Source organism: Esox lucius, chromosome 3, assembly GCF_011004845.1.
Source record: "Esox lucius isolate fEsoLuc1 chromosome 3, fEsoLuc1.pri, whole genome shotgun sequence".
In the NCBI taxonomy this organism is placed as follows: domain Eukaryota; kingdom Metazoa; phylum Chordata; class Actinopteri; order Esociformes; family Esocidae; genus Esox; species Esox lucius.
Genome location: NC_047571.1, coordinates 19,210,905 through 19,233,929, shown reverse-complemented (window position 1 = coordinate 19,233,929; position 23,025 = coordinate 19,210,905). Strand labels below are relative to the sequence as shown.

The following is a 23,025-nucleotide window of genomic DNA, read 5'->3' as shown; positions in this document are numbered from 1 at the left end:
CTACCTCTGACTCCGACTCCTGATTGAGCAGTTAAAGTATTTTTAAGCTTAATAGGCTAAGTGTATATAACAATGTAATAACTGTTTAAAATGCCCTATTGCTCTTTTACGTGTTAATCACTCGATCGTTTTCAACTTATGCTATAACCTTACTAGAATAATTGCGTTTTTCAACATAATAATTGTAGGTTTTGTTCCATATGTCCAGATTGACAGTGTATTAACGCCCTGACATAAAAACAATATGCCCCTTTTCCTACTAAAATAGCAGCGTTTTAGGATATTGCGTGTATTATATAAACGGAGCATACGGATGTCATTCTGTATTGAAAATGTGATCTGGTATAAATAAACGTATTGCTAGTGTACATTTTAACGTTGAATGTGTAGGCTGACTGCTTTATTTTTTCGTAATAGGCTATTCGTATCCCTGGATGTGCCTACATATAACTGCTATTAATTCCTCAATACTCTCACATTTTCTTTTCATATGATATGACTTAACATACCAACCACTCTGTCGCTAAATCTCAGAAGGTGGACCCTTTGGGCCAGCCCACGAGCTCGGCCCATCCGGCCCGGTTCTCTCCGACAAGTTCTCTCGTCACAGAGTGACACTAAAGAAACGCTTCGGACTGCTTCTCACTCAGCAACCAAGACCAGTACTTTAGCTTGTAGTCTAGCAAATAGTGTTACATATAGGCTGACTTTGCACAATGTTAAAAAATTCTGTAATCAAATGTATCTGATCTAATTAACTGTGTGTCAAGCCTAAATATAGGCTAACATATTTTTTTGTATTAGATTGCATTGCACAATTTGACAATGACAATAAAATAACGTTTTTACTGATTGACTCATATACATGAGCATTTTTGTTATGTTATGGCATTCATTTCCTATCAGATTAATCGTTATTTAAAAGTTTATCACTAACAAAACTCAAAGCAATCTTTAGAAATTACGTCATTTCCCCGAATCAAGGAAACCCGGAAGCCAAGTGTATGGAACATTCTTATTTTTTGTAAACCAGCAGACCGATGTAGTACGAGGATGGAGGTAAGATATGTAATGAATGCGACCAGAGAACAAAGCTATTATTATTGGATATGAAGTAGGATTAAGTCTCCTGGACGCATTGATCCTTTCAACCATCTTGCCACTTGTACTAGCTTTAGCCAGCAAGCTTGTGTTGTCAACTTCCCTAATTTTTGACGGTGCCATGGATTACTGGCTGTCATTTGTTAAACTAGGGGAGTATTTATTAGTCCCAACAAACGTTTTAGTTTAGAAACGTTTTGTGGAATGAATACACCACTGACGAATAACTCATATGGCAACCTATGAACGCACGTTTTTACTAGTATGACAATATTTAGGGAAATTGTACAAGTAATAGCCTCATTGTTAACAAGAGATCATCTCACTGAACTCTTACATCCTTTTGTTTTGCTTTGTCATGTACCTCTAAGATGATCGGTGACAAGACTTCACACAACGACACACTACGTTTTCTTATTTTTGGGATGCCTTTTCGATTATGCATGTCGAGTGATTTACTGAATTATTTTTTTTCCATCATCATAAGCATTGGAATGGAGTTTCTACCATAAAGCTTTACAGAGGACTAGCGTCCAATAAATGTAACCTCTAAGAATGTGGGCAGCTTCATTTTGAAGAAGTGTTGGGATGAGAAATATTACCTTGTGATGTGAATAAACGAAGCAACGGTTACCTAAATGTATTCCATTTGCTTTACCATTGTTTTTAGACAATCAGCATTCATGTCTCGAACCAACTTAGTTATGAGAAATAAACAGAGATAACACGTAAAAAGGCCTACCGAGTTCACTACATCTGATGTGGTGTATGGCCACATCAGGAGCCCTGAACCCATGTAGGCGAGTCCTATGAAGGCTCCAAACATTCTACAACTGCAAATGGCAGAGCAGTCCCCACCTTGGCGTTATAGTATCATAAACAAAACACAACAGGTGGCTTTATGCACAGTATCTTTGCCAATTTCTAGAAATAGTAGACAAATAATATGAACTCCTTGAAATTACAGATGTTTTCGATAGGGCTACCAATTTTGTTTAGAATATCTGCCGCTACTGGGCTCTGTACTCGATATTACAACGTTCCTCTGATTAGATGCCACAGTGCACTCACAGACGCCATTATGTAGCGTTCCTCTGCTCAGAATTGCATGCATCATCCATGCCTCTGCTCTCGATTAAACAGACTAGTTCGAGTAGCTCAGTGCGTTGAGCCCGGTCGAGCTTGGCTTGCTGAGTAGGGACATGAATGAATCATAGCAACGTGATTTTAACAATTGCCTTATAGCAAGGTGGTTAAATATCGTTCGGTCAAATTTAGGTTATTGTGGCGAACGAAAGTCTTTCCCATCATTTGTTTTGAAAAAATAACAGCAAACGTGAGAATTCGGAATGCTTAATTTGAGGCTAACATTAGCATTCCTGGCTAGCTTGCTAACGTTAGCTAGCTAACAAGTCTAATAAACTAAATATTAAGTAACTAGCTGAGAATGCTGAATAAGTCAGAAATGTTATTTTGTAAATCGAAGTTACGTAGATAACATTTGTTGGGCTATATATAGTTATTACAGCCATCGATAATAGCGAATATAGCTACCCTATTTAAGTGTGGATTAATTCGTGTAAGCGTCTGGCATGATTGTTATCTAGCTAGGAAACTCAATTGCATTATTAAGAGTTTGCCACTCAAGCTAGATCCGTGGTCAAAACGCACAATTTCGATTAGTCTGTCAATATGGATCTTAATTTTTATTCTGACCTCTCTGATGGCACTGGTCAAAACGTTGACCCGGAATTTTTGGAAACGCAGGCTTATAATGGATATGACCCTGTTAACAAGGTATGAACCATATGTGTGTAAGCAAGGAGAGGTTGTTTACATCTTGGGTGAAAACTATGTGAGTCTGAAGCAGGCCAGTGTCTGTTATAATTGAGTCAGAGTGACCAATTGTCTTGTGGAAGCTTGAGTACTAAATCCCATGTCTCTTTTTAATCAGTTTCCAGGAGGCAGTGATACTTACCTTACCATCTCCGGGGCAAGTCATCCTTTTCTCTCTTCTGAGGTGGGTTTCATGACCATAAAAGCTTCAATACATTCCACGCTACCTATGCAATACATTCAGACCTAACATGTTAATGTAGTCTATCTGTTCCATTAACAGTGCTTCTTTTCTTTCTCTCTGTTTAGCAGACATTCCATACTCCCAGTCTTGGTGATGAAGTGTTTGAGATCCCTCCCATCTCCCTGGACCCAGACTCGGCCATCAGTGTGGGAGACGTGGTGTCCCATTTTGGGGTGCTGTCAGGGGGAGCAGGAGGTCCCTCTGGGGTTGGAAGCCTTGCAAGGAATGCTGTAGTCGGGGGCAATGACCCCTCCTTTGCATCCACCTATGTGAACCCTAACTCTCAGGGCCTGGAGCACTTGAGCTTAGGGGTGATGAGCCAGCCTGGAGGGGGGGCCCTGCTCAGTTCAACACTGGGGGTGGTAAATAATGTGCTTACATTACCAGAATACACCTGCTATCATAGTTTTGAGCATCAAGAATGTATTTTTCTCAAATGGTAATGCGCTCTCTTTAGGAACTTGGCCACTCCATTGGCTCCCATTTCAGCAACTCCTCTCCAATGACCATCGACGTCCCACTTGGTGACATAAATCATGGACTTTTGGGACACAACCAACTGACCACTATTGACCAATCAGAGCTGAGCGCTCAGCTTGGTCTTGGCCTTCACGGGGGGAACATTCTTTCTCGTTCTAAGTCACCTGACCAGCTGTCTGCTACACCCTCCCCAGCTGGCTCCCTCCACGATGATGACATTGATGACTTCAGGGTGAGTGTCTATTTGTATGTTTGTCTATGGGTAAAAAAACCACAACTCTGATGTCCATTAGAATGGACAAACAAAACACATTTGAAACATGTGTATAGCTGAAAAAGTGGACTTTCTAACTATTTAATTTAGGATACATCAAGCAAATTAGAAGCCTTATGGATGTTCCATGAACAGAATTTTGTTTAAAGAGACTAAACATAATAGCAAAAGTCTAAATGTGTCTGTACAGTCAAATGGTAAGGCTCTCTCTAGGAACATAGATCAATACACGGATTGCCATCTTGAAGAAATGTCTTGGCTGGCAACCATTTCTATTATTACTTTGGATAATCAACTATTACTTTAAGTTATGGATGTCAGTTAGAATATTAAATATTACAGATTCGTTTTTGAAGTAATTTTGAATGATCTTTGATGGTCAACAGAAAGTGTAATTAGGATTGCATAATTTCAGATATGCCTGTGTTGTATACAAGTTAGTGCAACAAACACTAAACTAGTGTTTCAGACATTTTCCGTACTTTATTGAACAGGAAAGTCGGGAAAGATGGAGGACAATGTGTTTTGCTGAAAAAAGAGTTGGGTGGATTCAAAACCATGCTACAGCAGTACAAGTGCACCAGAGCCTGTGACTTGGAACGTTTGTCCATCATTGACCACTGTATATACCATAATTGACCGCTGCCAGTTAAATCTAGACTAGTATAAAATACAATGTATTACCAAGTTTTAATGTCAACGCAACATGTTAGACCTCACAAGCCAGTCTTAATAGTACGGTCATGTATGAAAAATTGCTATTAAAGAAAAATATTTTCCTAAGTACAACAGTAAAGGTCTAATTCAGTGTTTCTCAACCCTGCTCCTGGACACCCCCTGCCCTGCATGTTTTAGATCTCTCCCTGCCCTAACATACCTGATGTAGCTCATGAAGGACTTGATAATGAGCTGATGATTTCAATCAGGTGTGACAGAGCAGGGAGAGATCTAAAACATGCAGGGCAGTGAGGTGCCCAGGAGCAGGGTTGAGAAACACTGGTCTAATTGCATCCCAGAACTAGTAGACAATGTGGTGAATACATAAGCTTCTAAAGTTAATATGTGATAGATTAGTATCCATTACATCCACATTCATTACAACGCCATGAAAAAATAGTATCCATGAAAGAGAGGAACCACTTATAGATTATGTAAGACCTCAGTGAATATTTGCTCTACTGATTTGTGTCAAGATGATTTAAGGTACAAGTTGTACAAAACATCTCCTAAAACACTTAATGGATGTTACATTGTCTATACCAGTTACCTACTCTTTTTTTACTGAAGCTTTAAGGCACTAGGTGCTGTGCTTTTTAGCAATATACCACAAAACACAGAGGTGCTTTATTGATAATACATACCCATTGCCAATGCAGTTTTTGTCATATCTGTGCTTTCAGCCAATCAAAACTCTGCGTTCAAACCTTGATATAGAACATGCAAACAAATCTCAAAACACTCAATTTGTTCTGCATTGTTTACCTACAATCTTCTGGGGTACAGCTTTGAGTGAAAAAACAAGGTCCTGTGAGCTCCTTCTAAAAGCAGTGAATAAGGAACATAGTTTTATTTGGAAATTACACATTTTATTTGTGGATGCTCAGGTTGACCTTTGCACAAATTTGCCATCATGTGTAGGATGTGTGTTGTTGGTTTGTGTTCGTCTTGGGTTGCTGAAATATTTGACTGACCTGGCGTATCTCTCCCTGTCTGTCCATGTCTGCTCTTCCCACTTTAATTCCAAAGAGCGTGCTTGTCGACTCCCCGATGTCCATGTCCGTCTCCTCTGTCGTACTCCCCCAACTGTCTTCCATGCCGGGCTCCTCCCCCATGCTCTCATCCCCCATGTCCCCTGTCCTGGTGAGGCGTGTCGGGGGCAAGCCAGCCATGGTGGCCGTTACAGCAGGACCCGGAGGTGGAAAGAAAGGGAAGAAGAAGAAAGACCCCAACGAGCCCCAGAAACCAGTCTCTGCCTACGCCCTGTTCTTCAGAGACACCCAGGCGGCCATCAAGGGCCAGAACCCCAACGCCACGTTTGGGGAGGTGTCCAAGATAGTGGCCTCAATGTGGGACAGCCTGGGGGAGGAGCAGAAACAGGTAGATGAAATACTCTTGACTCATTCATATGGGACAATTGGAGCATTTCAACAGCATTTGAGGATGAAAAATAAAATGTTCTTCTTACTTACGCATCTAATTGCATAATTATACTGTCTGTACCCATTAGGTGTATAAGAGAAAGACAGAAGCAGCGAAAAAGGAGTACCTAAAGGCACTGGCAGCTTACAGAGCCAGTCAGCTGTCACAGGTAACACTCTTAATATTTACTTGAAAATTGCGTGAGTCAACCTGTGACCATGTTCTCTTGTTAATTCGTAGAAGCTGTCATTTTTTTCTCACTCACACAGCCCACCATTGAAGTGATGGACACATCGTCTTCACCACCGCCGCCTCCTTCAGTGCCTGAGCCAGCGACTGTGGCACCCCTGACACCTGCCCGGCCCTCACGGCTCCCGCAGCACGTCTCGGACCAGAACACCATTACCAACATCTGCGCCTCCAACATAATCCTGGACGTCCCCCAGGTCACCACGCGCTCCCGCACCGGAGCTCACAAGCCCCCCTCCCTGGGCCCCAGCAACGCCCCCATCCCTACCCTGACCCTGACCACCACCCCCACCATCACCAAGATCATCATCTCCAAGCAGATGCTGCAGGCCGGGGCTCAGCTCCACCAGATCCCCACCTCCATGGTGACGGTGCTCCCGGGTGGCGTGCGCACCCTGCAGCCCGCCGCCCCGCGCCAGCCCCCCCCTCTGCAGCAGATGCAGCACGCCCCTCCTCCCCCGCGGCTCCAGCAGATGGTACACTCCCCTGCCCCGCCTCCGCTCCAGGCCAAACCCCGCGGAGGACACGCCGGGCAGGGCCTTCCGGCGTCTATCACAGCCACACCTCCCCCTCCACTACAGATCAAGATTGTCCCGGCTTCTTTGCAGGCAGACACCTCCTTGCCGATTATTGTCACGACAACAACAACCGCCAACTCTGTCCTAACCACAACTGTGCCTACGTCAACATACTCCACCCCAATAGTGGCTCCGCGGTTTGCCAAGTCCAATGATTTGACGACCAGCGCGGACGAGGATGCGGTTATGGAAGAGTTTGCGCCAGGAGAGGTGGGCTGAGATTTTCACCCAATATTCATGTTAAATATGCCGGTCCTGCCCAATGGTTCCTCCCAACTACTCCCTCAACTCTCTCCTCTTTGTCTCCAGATGGAAATGGAGTTGAGTGTGTCTCCGTGTGCTGCTGCTTCAGGCCCACGGACTCAGTGTGTCCGCGCTGGATGCACCAACCCGGCAGTAGAGAGCACCGACTGGGACAAGGAGTACTGCAGCAATGAATGTGTCGCCACTCACTGCAGGTAAAAAAAAGTTTCTGCGAGGAAGGTTTGTTGTGATTGGGTGGCTTTAGTAGAAGCTGCGTTGGCGTAGATAGCATTATAACAATTATTCGTTTCTCAATCTCTTTTTTTTCCTCTCTCCCTCAGGGATATCTTCATGGCCTGGTGCTCCATCAGGAATCAGAACACCATGGCTGTCAAGTAAAGACTAAACCCAGACAAGGGGACATTGTGATTGTCTTGTTGGGTCAGAGGGTGATAAATGTGGTCCTGTGGTAAGAATGGGTCAACAAAATACATGGGATTCATTTAAAGATTCATGCACAGTGGAGACAGCCAGGATAAAATGTGTGGGAAGAGTGACGTTTTGTATTCAGTATTTTATTGTTTAGATGTGCATACCTTTAAACAGGTATATTACCACTCTGATAGTTTCATGAGAGGGTGTATACTATATGAAGGGATCTGACATCAGAGGGATTCCAGTGGGCCCTGCTCCAGAGGGTACATGGAAAGATTGTGTCACAATTGACACATGTTCTTTGAAATCTCTTTTCAAATAGTTTTTTTTATCATTTTTCTGATTAGCCAAAAGACGAATTAGTGACGCAAATATCAGAATTGGGCTGCCCATATTCCTAAATATTTGGATGAATATATTTGATACCCATATTTTGTTGATTGCCTATATTCTTTTGAAAAACATCAGTGTCTCCTTTTAGAGAAACTGAGTCAGGAAAACAAAAAAATTATAATAATATTCTGTGAAATATTGAAAATATCAGATTATGGAAATTGGTGTATCATGCAACACCTTGTTTCTTTTTACATGTAGCTTGGGGGCTTCTAGGACTGAGATACTTTATTAGTTTATTGCTGCAAAAGGAAGGTTCACTGGGTCCAGTCCAGTGTGAATAAACAATTGCAGAAATGAAGGTCAATTTGACTTGTTTTTCCCTTTTTTAATAAAAGAGCAATGGAGATAAACAGCTGGTCTCTGTGAATTGTGTTTTTGGTGATAAAAGCGTAAGCATCATATCTGACTAACTGTAGGGAGAGAGCGTTTAAGTAATCTTATCTCAACACTAAATAAATAAATAAAGTCCACATTTTTAAGAAACATGTCATGTTTTATTTTAAACCTCACCAACCTTGAAACAATCCCCCGATGGAGAGGCTGCGGATCAGTCTTTTATCTGACCTTGAGAGAAAAAGTGTCTCACTAATGGTCCAGAAGCTTCTGTGCATGTTTGGATCACAACCTTTGCTAGTTGCGGATCCTCCCCCTAACTTATTGTCCGCTGGTAAATTCTTTGCACACTTAAAAACAAATAAACATGCTTTCAAATGTGATAACCAGCTGCTCCGGGACTGCTGAAAACTGGTCTAGGCCAACCAACCTGCTCTATGAAGTGGACCGATATGGACAAAACAAAGAAAACGACCTGGTAAGCCGAAGAACTAAACATGATTAGGATTTTGGGAAAAGGGTTCAGGTTCAGGAATACATGTTGGTCCCCAAAAAGTCAAACAAGTGTGGCATTCTCAATGCATTAGTGTTGCAATAAGACCTTCCTCTCTTGGTGTCTTTTACATTTGTGTTGTTTACGTTTTTACTGTAAGACTTTTTTGTGGGGAGTCTGACCGTCATGTTACCCCTTACCCAGAAAGTTTAACCCTTTGGGTTCTTTCAGCTCAAGCCAACATAATTAGTAAAAAAAAAAAAAAAGTGAGACAAACATCTGTGTTCAAGCAGTCTGATAAGAACCTGCTGTGAAGTTGAGATGAGGCAATGCCATAATTCCAAATGCACAAAAATGGGGTGATGTTGATACAATGTTTAATAAAAAAGAATTGCACATTATTTGATTCAGCTGAGATACTACTTCATAATTCTCAAAATTCATTGGTCCAGTGCTTTAAAATAAGTAGGGCTACTACCACATCAAATTATGGTGACTCTACTGGGAGGGTCTACTTTGTAAAGGCCAAATCCAAGGCACACAGGCTGACTCAGTTCAGCATTAAATTGGTGTAGCTTGGTATTTTTCAAATCCACTTCAAAAAAGGTGATTGTTCCATTCTCAAAGTCCACCATCACTGCCACTCTGTTGCCTTTCAAAGACCTAGCGAGCTCCCGCTTTATTTTGTTGTGGTAGGCAAACAGGTTTCCCTTGTCATTGTGTGTGATGCTCCAGGATTCCTTGTTCAGGCCAAAAGCAGGACCCTCCGTCCCCTTGCGCCTAATACTCTTGTAGGAGACAGCAATGTCCCAGTATCCCTCCACCTCTACCTCCCAGTAATGTCGCCCGGAGGAGTGGCACTGGGTGGTGAGAACTTGGGGGACTTTGTTGAAGCGAGAAGGGTGGTCATGGAGGGTCTGTTTTTTCCCAAGTCTCTCCACAGACTGGAGGTCCGGGGACACCATAAGAAAAGGGCTCGCAGAGTCCACGTCTAGAGTCAGAGCATCTAAGGAGGAAAAAAAAAAGCTGATCAGAAATACACGTGCACATGGTCAGATTAGTTGTGGACAGACAGATAGATATACACACAAACTCTATGGACAGAGATGGGCAGTATTTTGATTCCTTCACTTCAGGGTATTCTGCCAATTGTATTTCTCTTGCCTACCTTTTGGAGACCTTTTTTTGCTACATAGTTTGGACACACCTACTAATTAAAGGTTATTTTTTCATTTTTACTATCCATTTTGTAAAATAATAGTGAAGGCATCTAAACAATTCCAAATTTTGAGTGGTAATGTAATGGTTTACTGTAATGGTTTAAAATCATGATAGAAAACATGGGGCACATATCTAACAAATTAAATAGGATTAAAACCTAGTTAGAATTTTATCACATTTTAATCTGTTAGTTCATGGTAGTGTTATAATGCAGCATGCAAACATTGGCAACATCTGAGCAGGGTTTTTCAACCTATATTTCATTTTTTTATACTTAATTTTTTTATCTAAACAGTAATATGTAACAATACATTTGTAATACATCTTAACACGCCTCCACCATCAATAAATTGTTTTGTGTGACCTGGTATGGGAGAAGATGTGACCTGATAACTCACAAATGTATTTTGGGGTGTTAAAATGAGAAAACAAACTACATTTACAAAAGTATTTTTTATGTCTTTTTGATACACTGGTCTTTAGTATATGTTTTATATTTGTAACAAAATGGTGCCCATGTCTGACTACAGATCTAATTTATCCCAACTTACGGTTTCCTTCTCTTGAGTTTCTATTTGAAAGGCCCTTCAGTGGACTGTCAATCATATATTCTGAAAACAAATAAGTAATCTCCTATTACACATCAGTAATAAAGATAAGGTGCCATACAACACAGTAATCTAAAAGTTTGATCACCTTCAATTAACAGAAATTCCTTAATACTTCTCACCTGCCATGGATGAGTAGACATTATACAAAAGAGTCTGCTGTTTCTTCACAGAGTCTGTAAGATTCTGATTTTCCACAGAGAAACTATATGCTGTGATGGGGACAAAATGTTAATCAGACAGATGCACACACCTGTCTTCACCCACAATGTAAACATGAATGGTACCTTAGATTAGGGCTGCAACATGATTAGTTGAATTAGTCAACATCGAAGTAGAAAATAAATTTACAGTAGTAAATGTAGTATGCTTGTTTATGTTAAAACTGTTTACAACTTTGAAGTTGGGGAAGCTAAACTACATGAAACAAAGTTTGGTTATCTCTCTAGCGTAAAAGGTTTAAGCAATATACACCGATCAGCCATAACATTATGACCACTGACAGGTGAAGTGAATAACACTGATCATCTCGTCATCATAGCACCTGTCAGTGGGTGGGATATAATAGGCAGCAAGTGAACATTCTGTCCTCAAAGTTGATGTGTTAGAGGTAGGAAAAATGGACAAGCGTAAGGAGCTGAGCGACTCTGACAAGGGCCAAATTGTGATGGCTCGAAAACTGGGTCAGAGCATCTCCAAACCTGCAGCTCCTGGGGGGTGTTCCTGGTCTGCAGAGGTCAGTACCTATCAAAAGTGGTCTAAGGAAGGAACAGCGGTGAACCGGCAACAGGGTTGTGGTCGGCCAAGTCTCATTGATGCAACAGACAAGCTATAGCTCAAATTGCTGAAAGAGTTAAAGCTGGTACTGATGCGTAAACCCTGCAGTGAACAGAATAATCTCTTGAACTCCATCAATTTTCTTTTAAATTGACGAGCTTTGAACGTGGCAAATCAAAAGTAAACCTGGATACCATGATTTACAGACCCTGTTTCAAAAACAGTGAAAAGGTAGAATTGAATTATCGCCCTGCACTATAAAAGATTACGAATACACCTAAGATACACCTAAGATTTCAAAGCCAACACATTTGAAACCATCTACATAACCCTTCCATCTCGATTAAGAGGTATAAATAATTGCTTTATTAATTGCCGGCTATAATACCACGCCGACTGACTCAAGAGTAGCCTGCTGTAGCCTACACAAGGCGGCGTTTATACTGGTAGTAGCGAGGAAGCACGCGGGAGCAGTAACTTTGGTGTAAATACATTGCAGACCGCAAAAATTGTTAGAAAGCTTGGTAGGCTGCTTCTGTTTGCCTACTACTTTGACCAGTGCAATGTATGCCAGTTAGCCTATAGAAAATCCCAGAGGATTTGTAGGTTACAAAAACAGGTGCGGTTCTCGTCTTAACCATTCTCTGACACTGGACGACTAATCACGCTTTGAGTCACACTTGTCCAATCAGATGTCTTCCGTGTTTTCACATCACCTTTTGGTATCGCCTCAGCTCAGTTGGAACCTCAATGACGCAGGTACTATAAAAGTATTTGGTACCAGGTACTATCCCAACTTTTGGCCAGTGGAAAAGCAAAAATGGCGAGCCGAGTAGAGCTTGTTACATGCAGTGGAAAAGAAGAATAGCAAGGTGTCAGAACACACAATGCATCGCAATTTGTTGCGTATGGGGCTGCGTAGCAGCAGACCAGTCAGAGTGCCCAAGCTGACCCCTGTCCACTGCCGAAAGCGCCTACAATGGGTAAGTGAGCATCAGAACTGGACCACGGGGCAATGGAAGAAGGTGGCCTGGTCTGATGAATCATGTTTTCTTTTACATCATGTGGATGCCAGGGTGCTTGTGCGTCACTTACCTGGAGAACACATGGTATACCAGGATGCACTATGGGAAGAAGGCAAGCTGGCGAAGGCAGTGTGATGCTTTGGGCAATGTTCTGCTGGGATACCTTGGGTCCTGCCATTCAGATACCTTGAGTCCTGTGGGTGTTACTTTGACACGTACCACCTACCTACAGACCATGTGCACCCTTTCATAGCAACAGTATTCCCTGATGGCATTAGCCACTTTCAGCAGGATAATGCGCCGGCAAAAGGGGGGCCTACACAATACTAGGCAGGTGTTCATAATGTTACTGCTGATCTGTGTATATCTGTGTATATCTGTGTATATCTGTGTATATCTGTGGCACACTAATCTGGAGTGATGAGACCAAAATAGAGCTTTATGGTCACAACCATAACTGCTATGTTTGGAGAAGGGTCAACAAGGCCTATCAGAATACCATTTCCACTGTGAAGCATGGTGATGGCTCACTGATGTGTGGCTCTGAAGGCACGGGGAATCTCATGAAAATTTATGGCAAGATGAATTCAGCATGTTATCAGAAAATACTGGCAGAAAATGTACATTCTTCTGCACAAATGCTGCACATGGGACACTTTACTTACAGTTGAATATGAATCCCATAAGAAATAAAAGACAAGTGTTTTGGCTGCTCACTTTTCTTTTTGAAACCGTACATATATTACCAATTCTCCAAGGGCATGCAAACCTTTGAGCTCAACTGTATATTATAAAAGATGAAAAACTTTTAATCATTTTGTTTGGATAGCCTAAACACGTAAAACAACATGGGTTTTCTTCACTGTAAATTGAACACTATCTAACTATCAGAGAAATATAATTTTATATGCATAGACAATCTGCCCTCTGAGAAATCTAAGGTATGCTGGGGATTTTTGGATCATTATTGTTTTCACTATATATGCTGCTTCTTGGTGGTATACAATGTTAATTTTCACTGTTATGCAGACGACACACAATTGTACATTTCAGCCCCAAAATGTCCTAACCTGTGCCTGTGTTTCAGACAAAATAAGATTTTAAGTCCTAAAAAACAGAACCTTGCTTTCAGAACCTTGACAGTTGTACAGTCACAATTGATCTTCACTAACGCTGATAAACATTTTATAATTTCAGTTAGGGATGGCCTACATTTGTGAAAAAAAGTAGGTTTGGTCTCTCTTGCTTCAACGGTTCTAGGGTTTAAGGTTCGCGTTTATCCGTCATTACACATTAACAACAGTATCTGCAATACTATTTATCTGTCTTGGCCAAGATTAGCAGGTCTATACAAGTCAGGTAGAACTGACTCATGGTGATGTAAGAATACTGCATCACAAATCCAAGTTGTGACTGGTCATATCTACTCACCATAATAGAGAGCTATGAACCAGAGGCATAGCAACACAACCGTTACAGTGTTAATGCTGGAGTCATTGGGATTTGACATCTGCGCAAACAAAAAACATTGTGAAGAAAAAGCATGGTAAATAAAAAACACAGAAAAAGGATTACAGAAGAGTACACTCAAACATGGAACTTACTTCATTGTTTAAGTCCTCTTTCAGCTTTCTTATAGAATCCTTGCATTCCTGAAGCTTTCCCTCTAACACCTGGAACTGCTGCTCCATAAATTCCTGAAACACATGCTTTGTATTTACACATACATACATTCACACAGCCCAATTACGCACCTGCCGACATTACGCAACTAACACTACTGTGGTACGCATTATCTATTGATGTGTCTTGACAGCTTGAGCTTTGCTATGAATGCTAAAAAGTTTTTAAAAAGCCAACAGTCTTCTAGAAATTCAAGAATTCTAGAACCCCGCCCTATTAACTGTTATAAATAAAGTTACAGGAACAGAAAGAAGCTCAAACAATCACAGTACACATATCTCTCCTATAACTGTTGTAATTAAGTTAGTAGTGAACATAATCACCTTCAATTTTCTTCCCAGATTGTTGGTCTCCATTGTGAGGTTCATCTGCTTCTTATCCATAGCACAGATATTACAGATGTATGTTTTGGACATGGAGCAGTAGTACTTCAGGACGGCATCCTCATGGACAGGGCACCTTCTCTTGTCCAGGTCTCCTAAGGGCTTGACCAGGGGATGTCCCATGTAGGCAGGGAGCAGCAGGTGATGCTGCAAATGATCTTGACACAGCGACACCTCACACTTCAGACATGTCTTCACTGCCAGGCTCTGTTCCTCTGGACAGCAGTCACAATACACAATCCCTGGGTTCTTAGCCTTAAATTACATCAGAAATCAATTAGTTAATTACTAGTATAGTCATGGCAAAATCGTGGCATAGTCAAATCAAGTCAACCAAATTGGTAAAAGTAGCTAGTGAACCAAAACTGTGAACAAGCAGATAAAGGAACACCTTTAAGCTCTCTCTGTAGTCTTCCGCAATGTTTGCCAGCGCATAATTCTTCTGGACCCGAATTTCGACCCCAAAGTAAGCCCTGCAGTCTGGGCAGCGGAAGGGTGTGTCTAAGCCGAAGTCTACCATGCCATCAAGACACACCATACAGAAGCTGTGTCCACAGGGCAACTGACGTGGCTCCTTAAAGATGTCCTGGCACACAGGGCATGTCAGCATCACCTCCAGCTGGGATTTCTCTGGTGGAGGACACTTTGATTTTTCGTCCATCTTGTACACTTCCTGCTGTTCAAAGAAGATTGGAACAGAAGCAAAAAACTAAGAATATGAACTGGATAGTGTCTAAAATGAAGCCAAAGTGCAGATGGGCTCTTGCTAGCAAGATTATATATTGCAGTCAGCAGGTATCTTGCCTCGAGAGCAGAGATCCAGTACTGCGCTCGCATAAACTAAATTGAGCATGCCCTCCCGGAAATTACACTTGAGAACATTTCTAAATATGAGCTGCTTCTCCACTTATTGGCCAAGTTAGAAATCAATAAACACCTGAATAATGTAGGCCAACTCTAGCCTAGAGAATTATTTTGTTTTATACTTGTTTATCAGCCTAGAACTGAACAAAATCTGGGTCAAAAATCTATCAATTTGCTAGATTTTTTATTTTGCATAGCAAAATCTCCATCTTTAGGCTAAATGTTGATCAGTATTCAATACTAAAACCACTAAAAGTTTGTTATAGCATTTTGCTATTCAAAATATACTACAAATCTTCCAATGTTTTCTGATAGATTGTTTTAAATATGATTGTAGTAGCCTACATATGCAATAACCTCATATATGTGGTGACGGGCCGTCACAATATGAATTATTAAGACGTTTTAGGCTAGTTTGCCCGGGGGAGAGCACCACATCGAAAAGAGCATAGCTTGGGGATGTTGGAGTAGTGTGAAATACATTAACCAAATGTATAATTATTCTTGTCTGTACAAGGGTTTGTGGACAAATTTGCCAAGCTGAAAGCAGTTATGAAATAAACAATGCCTTTCCAACACACCTGAACAAGGAAATGTTTGTGTGCATATGGGCATATACTGAAAGCAAAACTCAGAACGATATCAGACCCCTAATTAATTTATGTTTTGTTAGAAAGATATGTGAACCAAAAACTAGAAAAAGCTAAATTGTTACTGAGAATAAACTAAGAACAATCAGCTTTTTCACAACAACCAAAGGAAAGGGTTGGCTAAAACTGTATATTTCTCTCCCTTCATCTGGAACCTTCTCCCATCGGTAGGTTATCGAGAGTAACTCACAATGAACCACGATTACATGAAATAAGTGTTTTTACATGTAGGATGAGGGACGACAGCTCAATGACTACCCAGTTAGAAGCTACTGTACAAATCAAATGGTGACCACCCCTACGCGGACAGTGTTACTCTACAGGCTATACATCATAAGAGTCAGAATCTTATCAGGAAGCTGACACCTATATCTAGAGAAGAGATCTGTCTACTGGATTTATACGGCATTGGATTTCTTTTAGCGAGTTTACTGCTCTTTCAGCAATATACAACCTTGTTCTATCGAGCCATTCTGAGCACGCGTAACAGGATCTCGGTTCGCAATCTTAAGGTCTCTGCTTTCTTAACAACACATAATCCATAGACACCGCATACTCTCGCTCACGCGAGCTAGTCTGCGCACGCGCAACATTGGTACTCTGACGACATATCTCTCTCCCTGACTGTTGTATACAGTGCTATAAATTGTCAATTTCAGTATCAGCCGTCTGTGTAAGGGCTGGAGTGTAAAAAAGGCAGTGAGTGAATAGAACGTCTGTGCAAGTTAATCACTCTACAGAATTATAGAAATGTACCTGTATAATTACCTGTTAGCCCTCGCTTGTGTGCATTTGCCTCTGTGCAGTAAAAATATTCCAAAGTGAAAGTAGACTACAGTATTTATGCTTCCTTGGGAGGCGGGGCAAACCTCAACTCAACTCACAAGGAAGTTGCCTGTATTTACGATATTTTTACAGCTATAATTTTGTTATTAAAAGCATTAGAATACTACATTCACGTTTTGGAACAAAAGATTACTGAGATTGGAACTGGTTGTGTCATGTGTTTTTAAGAGACATTGATGACAATACTACAGGTGGTCTTTTATTGCCAGACACAACCAAGATGGATGATTGCAATCAGGAATTCCCAGAAGACTATTACATTACCAACATCTATAAAACTTACGTCATTTGATTGGTCTTTTATAAAGGTGCACGTTATCTTTGGCATACAAGATTACAGAAAAGCACTCTCCAGTAAAAATATATATTTTTATTTGGAACACATTACTGCATAATTGGTAAAAAAGTTTGCAAAAAAGCAATCTAGTAATATTTGTATAATATCTTCAGAAAATTCCAAGCCAGAGACATCAGCTACAATGAATTAACTTCTCTACAGACATTTAAAGATGCAGAATAACAGGCTAAATCATACTTCCCAATTATTTTCATTTTCAAGTAATCATGTGCTTCAGAGAAAGCGCCTCTACTTCCTTGACACAGGGAAAAGGAATGTGCTTTCCGAAAGGACATGAGACCATAGCTTAGCCAAGAGAAAGTTTTACAGTGTTACAATAGTACTTGTAATAATGATTTAATAAAAGCGATAAAAAGTACAAAACATCATACAAATGTCACACCCACCTTAAAATCTACTTATATAAACAAACATACACAAAGGAACAATTAGTCATCACATGGTTGGAACCCAAAATAAACATCTTATATTTTTTACATTTTGAAAGACATAGCCTAGTCCAGCATGCTCAATGAAAAATATTAATTGAAAGAACTATTTGGGTTAGAACTAGGCTTACTGTATTGGGACATTATGGCCATCAAGTCTCACAATAGAAGACTTTCGAGATCTCCAGCCGCCCCAACTATGATGGTGCACTGTCCGTTATTTTCAAGAGTCGCTAAGAGCCCATCTGCAATGAGCAATGACAAGCCTTAAACCCACTGCTTTCAAAACCTACGCCCTTTATGTTCTGGCAACACAGACTTGTACTGCTCCATTATGAAGACCGGCCCCAAAGACACTGGATTGGTTCTGCAATGCATGGCTTTTTTTCTCTCACTCATGTCCACTCAATTAGCAACAACTCCTACACGTCTCATACTAAAACACTGTGACTGGCTATGAATCTAGGTTGTCTATAACATCAGTGTCCACTGAAGCTTACAATAACCTGTTCATTATTGTGACAGCAAAACATTTTCTTCTTCTTTTGGACCTAGACTTTAAACATCTGGATGTGAACTCAAACAATTAGCATGACATAGATTCATAGCTTTTATTCAAGTGTTGTGTACATACTGGTTTCACCATTTAGGGGAAAAAACACTTTATACACAGGCACCCTATTTCAGAGTGTCAAAAGTTTTAGGGCAGCTTATTATAAGGTCAAAATTGTGGACATTTGTTTAGGATCTTGTCACATATCCTTTGTATGCAATAACCTGAGGTCTGTAACCCATTGACTGCCCCATATTTCACAGATGTGTGACATGCTGTGGATCTGCAGGATTTTTTATTTTATTTTTAAACTTTTCTCTTGGCCTGTTTATCACTCAGGGTGTTGAGCACAGCACATAACAGCAGAAAAACAAGCTGGCCTTTAGGGCTCAACCATATTATTATATGGGAGTGACCTTTTTGAGGTAGGTTTTTGTAATGTTTTCATTTTTAGGAATGAAATTCCATCAAATAAAGGTGAGAATCTATACTTCAACCTCATAGCAAATGTTTGATTTTTAATACAAACTTTTGGAATACAGAGCCAAAAGAAGAAAAACGCTTCACTGTCCCAATAATTAGAGGACACCGTATATGATCATTCTAGATATTCCAAATCCATGCAGAATTATTGACCGTCACCTTTCAGATATTTCCACTGTCCCCATCTTAAGTCATAACTGTTATTTACAACCATAACACTATTTAAAATGAGGAATGATATTTAGTAGTTTGACTTAGAGGTAGAACAGTTTTGTAATGCGGCCTACATAACCAGCCAATGAAGGCTGATTAGCACTGATGCTTTGGCATTGTCCTGTTTCTCTTGCAAGTTAGCTATTTCACGGTCGCATCAGAGTGAACAACAACGCTATGTTGCTCAAGGTTACGGAGGATTCTGAAACTCTTTGAACAGAGGGAGCAGGTAAAAGGTCTCTCGCCAGTGTGAAACCGCAGGTGAGCCTTCAGATTGTCCCTGAGCCGGAAGCTTTTCCCACACTGGGTGCAGCGGTGAGGCTTGTCCCCTGTGTGGAACCTCTCGTGTCTGCGGAGGCTTTTCCGCAGGGCGAACATCTTGGAGCACTGGGAACACGAGTACGGCTTTTCTCCAGTGTGGAAGCGCTCATGTCTCCTTAGAATCTTCCTGCGCTTGAATCTCTTCCCGCAGATCTTGCAGGCATGGGCGCGGCTCGGGGAGAGGACGCCCTGAAGCCGCCAGACGCCGTTTCCACATTGAGTGAAGCAGCAGAGACGTCTGCCCGTGTGGAGGCCCTGGTGGGTCTTGAGGTCCTTTGGCATGGGACACTTCTTGCTGTTGTTACAGTAGCCAGTGCTGGGCCTCTTCCCTCTAGGATCCAATAAAAGGTTCACCAGCTGTACTGAACAGGGTCTTGTCAATTTTTGCTCCTTGCGGGTCTGGTCCACCTTAAGAGCCACCTTCCTTTTCTTCTTCTTCCCCAACTTGAAGGCCACCTTCTTTTTCTTCATTATCATAGAGGAAGGGTTCCGTACATCAATAGACTGTACTTTACTACCAGCCTGTATAGGAGCCAAAGCCCCATCTGAGGAAGAGGGGCTGTAGGCTTTGCCCTTGGCAGTGCTCACACTGGCTTGCTGAGGCTCCACCTGGACAAGCGTTTCTATACATTCTGGCTGTGGTGTTGAATCCTGCTCCTCTGCCTTTGAAACGATTAGGCAGACTTTAGTCAGGCTTTCTGTGTCGAGTCCATCATGTGGTTCAGTCTTAAGGGGCTGGTGTTTCAGCTCAGTTGTGGAACTTTGAACAGAACTTGAAAGGTGGCTTGAATCCACAGAGGCTGGGGAAAAAACAAAAACAATAGTTGCTAGATGTAACCTCAACTTATACAAAGACTGCTGTCCATAACACAGACATTATGTTGGTGTCTACAGTGTTCATGTCCTAGAATGAATGTGGTACTTACCAGTACAGATGACTTGTTTTCCTTCTGGCTCAGTGTTTGTTGGAGAGTCTGGCCCTAGACTGTCCTCCTCCACATCCTGACAAACCGATTACAAGACAAAACGACAGCTACTTAGGTTTTGCAGTACATTGCCGCATTCAGCAAGACGTGTTTTGTAATATTCAGATGTATTTTCTGTAGAAGATTCATGCTTCTCAGACATGTTGAACAAGAAATAATGTCGGCTCTATAATGCAGAGGTTTATCATAAAACCATAATATTATTTCACATTGACCTGATGAGGGGCAGAGAGAACAATTATTCATATCATGTAATCACTTGCATATCAGTTGGGTGTAAATTGATGAAACGTTTAACCAGATGAATCGTTTAACCGCATTTAACTTGAGCCTAATGCCTCATATTACTAGTTTTCGAAACAGTCTGCCTGTCTTGGATTTTTCCACATTTGATTGCTAAGAAAGAGAGACTGATGAACAATAAGATACACGGCTTGGATTTGTGTGTGTGTCAAGGACAGTGGGGGCATCTTATCTGTACTCTTGCTCTGGCTCCACTACTGTTCCCATGGTTAGTATAATGGGTGGATGTTGTTTTTATCTCATATGGAAGACAGAAGGACCTGTGGCTTGTCTGTCCTTGACTATCTTGAGAGATATCATGCCACCCTCATTTCCTAACAGTGGATTGGGGGGCGGATCCCAGAGGGTTGTGAAACAATGGTGGAAAATTGGGGAAGGGTCCGCCCAGAGATTAGCATAATGGGAAGGCCTAATATCATTGTATAACCATACTGTGTAAAAGTGTGTTCGATGCTTGGAAGCCGGTTGCTCTGCAGACCAGCACAGCTTTATGACCTTAAAAAGTCTGCTATTGAATTAAACTCCGCAGTTTGACCTTTTAGGCAGAAAAAGGAGAACAAATTTCCACAACAATAAATGCTATTTTTATCAACAAGACTGAAGAATGTTTACCAACTAAGCACAGCCCAGGTGTCAGCTGCAGTATTCAAGTTAGCTTCATAGCCAACAAGTCAAATAGGCATCAGGGCTAGTAACAGTAACATACACATTGTAGATTCACAACCAAATGAACTCAAAACAACACACTGACCTCTTCTAGAAAAGGGAACTTGATGTCAGCAGATGTTTTAGTCTCCAGCAGAGGGACGTAACGTGCTTCAGAACACTTTTCTTTGCTCATATACAAAGAATCACTACCCCCACCCAAGGACGAGTACCGTCTTAAATCTGAGGGAAGGGGGAGGGGTAGAGAGCAAATCACACAAACATTCCTTTTGTATATATCATGATGCAGATCAGCGCAAAATTATTATATAGATCATGAAGTGTTTCTTTTTTTTGACAAAGTTATGCAGTGTTAACGTATGCAAACATTACACAATAACAGGACTGCACTTCCTGCGCACACAAGTAGAACACGGACTTTTGAATTAGATTCCGGTTATAAACAATGTTTCACTGCGCTCGTGTGAGCAGCACTATTAGTGGTGAAGTACTTCCATTACCTGGTAACTCTGAGGACGTCGTCGTCTCATCTACTTGAATTCCAATACTGCGAACACCTTTGTTGGCATGTTTCTTTACCGTCTCCACGGATAGAAGTGTTTCATTTAGTTCCGTCTGCCTTTCAATGAGAATGGTGGCTCCCGAAGCAAGCAATCGACTCTCGAATAGTTTTGTTATTTCAACGACGGCCACCTTTGCAAGTGAATCCAAAACAGACGCAATCTGGGTTTGAAAATTAATCTCTTCGGACACAGACATGCTGACTGCAGTTTGTAAATGCACAGGTTAGGAAATTTATAAAAAAAAATCTAACAAATTATTAAACAAAAAATCTCGCAATGTAGAGACATTTAAACTGTGTTTATGATCAACCACATGGTTGAAAAACTGGGGGAGTGACAAGCATTCCATCACGACGTAAAGCGTCCCAAATCCATTCATTTCCGGGGAAAACGTGGTGCGTAATTTGGTCAGGGGTTAAATTAGGCGGGAGCCAGCCGGAGATCTGAGACGTTCCCGCATAATGTGGTTGAAATGAGATTGAGGGGAGCTGAGCTCCCATACTGTAAGATAAAAATTTGAGATACAAATGGAAAGTAGAAAGTAGGGCTCCCTCACTTCCCAAATACCAATTTAAACCTTAACACCAAAACCTGTCCCACCTTTAAAAAATGCTCAGTTAAGCATTCCTAAAGCAGTCGTTAAATTAGTGTAAACTTGAAAACATGCATATTTAATGATTTCCACACAGATGTGTCGATTTTACTGCTCCAAGGTCCAGTTCCCATGCTTGCATTCCCATTCTATGTGCTTTCGACAGGGGACAGGGGTCATCATGGGCACTCTGACCAGTCTGGGGCTACGAAGCCCCATACGCAGCAGGTTATGATGCACTGTGTGTTGTGACACATTCCTCCCGTAACCAGTCTTGCACTTGCAAATCGATAAGTCTTGGATGCCCAACATCCTGTCACCGGTTTGTGGTTGGTCCCTCCTCATACCACTGTCAGTAGGTACTCACCACTGATGACCGGGAACACCCAACAAGCCTGGTCATTTCAGAGATGCTCTGACCAAGTCGTCTGGCCATAACAAGTTGTCCCTTGTCAAAGTCACTCAGGTCTTTACTCCTGCCAATTTCTCCTGCATCCAACATGTTGACTATGAGAATTGATTGTTCGCTTATCATCTACCCAGACCTTGACATGTGCCCGTGTTAGGAGATGATCAACGTTATTCACTTCACCTGTGATGGTCATTATGCTTTGGCTCATCAGTGTATCTATATTGTAGCGTCTTAGGGGTGACTAGGCTGGTTAAGGGCTTGTTCAATGTGAAGACACTGGAGGGCAAGA

The 23,025-nt window shown here is 41.5% G+C and overlaps 3 protein-coding genes across 9 annotated transcripts; 1 reads left to right on the top strand and 2 right to left on the bottom strand.

Annotated features, from left to right (window-relative positions):
• Nucleotides 1-981: 981 nt before the first annotated feature.
• Nucleotides 982-8,325, top strand: tox4a (TOX high mobility group box family member 4 a). 4 transcript variants are annotated; one of them, XM_010889504.3, is made up of 9 exons: nucleotides 982-1,059; nucleotides 3,056-3,121; nucleotides 3,250-3,543; nucleotides 3,639-3,893; nucleotides 5,682-6,032; nucleotides 6,163-6,243; nucleotides 6,344-7,111; nucleotides 7,211-7,359; nucleotides 7,486-8,325. In XM_010889504.3, exons 1-9 carry the CDS (start codon nucleotides 1,054-1,056, stop codon nucleotides 7,541-7,543), a joined length of 2,028 nt encoding a protein of 675 aa, XP_010887806.1. In that variant the 5' UTR covers nucleotides 982-1,053; the 3' UTR covers nucleotides 7,544-8,325. The 4 variants fall into 4 exon arrangements, with proteins under 4 accessions (XP_010887806.1, XP_010887797.1, XP_010887788.1 ...); XM_010889495.3 differs by having other exon boundaries at nucleotides 3,247-3,543; XM_010889486.4 differs by lacking the exon at nucleotides 982-1,059 and adding an exon at nucleotides 2,243-2,898.
• Nucleotides 8,326-9,161: 836 nt separating this feature from the next.
• On the bottom strand, nucleotides 9,162-16,859 carry LOC105021654 (E3 ubiquitin/ISG15 ligase TRIM25-like). 4 transcript variants are annotated; one of them, XM_010889460.3, is made up of 8 exons: nucleotides 16,781-16,859; nucleotides 14,890-15,174; nucleotides 14,439-14,753; nucleotides 14,037-14,129; nucleotides 13,864-13,942; nucleotides 10,753-10,842; nucleotides 10,574-10,633; nucleotides 9,162-9,807 (listed from the first exon to the last, which is right to left on the bottom strand). In XM_010889460.3, exons 2-8 carry the CDS (start codon nucleotides 15,157-15,159, stop codon nucleotides 9,284-9,286), a joined length of 1,431 nt encoding a protein of 476 aa, XP_010887762.2. In that variant the 5' UTR covers nucleotides 15,160-15,174; nucleotides 16,781-16,859; the 3' UTR covers nucleotides 9,162-9,283. The 4 variants fall into 4 exon arrangements, with proteins under 4 accessions (XP_010887762.2, XP_010887770.2, XP_019900078.2 ...); XM_010889468.3 differs by having other exon boundaries at nucleotides 14,890-15,171; nucleotides 16,781-16,834; XM_020044519.2 differs by having other exon boundaries at nucleotides 16,769-16,825.
• A 196-nt stretch (nucleotides 16,860-17,055) lies between these two features.
• On the bottom strand, nucleotides 17,056-22,081 carry si:rp71-1g18.1 (uncharacterized protein LOC559922 homolog). Its single transcript, XM_020041739.2, has 4 exons — nucleotides 21,670-22,081; nucleotides 21,255-21,391; nucleotides 20,141-20,216; nucleotides 17,056-20,014 (listed from the first exon to the last, which is right to left on the bottom strand). Exons 1-4 carry the CDS (start codon nucleotides 21,926-21,928, stop codon nucleotides 19,035-19,037), a joined length of 1,452 nt encoding a protein of 483 aa, XP_019897298.1. The 5' UTR covers nucleotides 21,929-22,081; the 3' UTR covers nucleotides 17,056-19,034.
• Between the last annotated feature and the right edge of the window lie 944 nt (nucleotides 22,082-23,025).

Excerpts from the sequence above, each read along its gene's own strand:
- si:rp71-1g18.1 (XM_020041739.2), bottom strand. The coding sequence starts at position 21,928 with ATGTCTGTGTCCGAAGAGATTAATTTTCAAACCCAGATTGCGTCTGTT. Across the intron at positions 21,392-21,669 it reads GACGTCCTCAGAGTTACCAG|ATTTAAGACGGTACTCGTCC; the intron begins GTAATGGAAGTA and ends CCCTTCCCTCAG. Across the intron at positions 20,015-20,140 it reads AAAACAAGTCATCTGTACTG|CCTCTGTGGATTCAAGCCAC; the intron begins GTAAGTACCACA and ends TTTTTTCCCCAG.
- tox4a (XM_010889479.3), top strand. The coding sequence starts at position 2,794 with ATGGATCTTAATTTTTATTCTGACCTCTCTGATGGCACTGGTCAAAAC. Across the intron at positions 3,544-3,638 it reads TCAGTTCAACACTGGGGGTG|GAACTTGGCCACTCCATTGG; the intron begins GTAAATAATGTG and ends CGCTCTCTTTAG. Across the intron at positions 7,360-7,485 it reads TGTGTCGCCACTCACTGCAG|GGATATCTTCATGGCCTGGT; the intron begins GTAAAAAAAAGT and ends TCTCTCCCTCAG.
- LOC105021654 (XM_010889460.3), bottom strand. The coding sequence starts at position 15,159 with ATGGACGAAAAATCAAAGTGTCCTCCACCAGAGAAATCCCAGCTGGAG. Across the intron at positions 14,754-14,889 it reads ACTACAGAGAGAGCTTAAAG|GCTAAGAACCCAGGGATTGT; the intron begins GTGTTCCTTTAT and ends ATGTAATTTAAG. Across the intron at positions 10,843-13,863 it reads GTTCATAGCTCTCTATTATG|CATATAGTTTCTCTGTGGAA; the intron begins GTGAGTAGATAT and ends TCCCCATCACAG.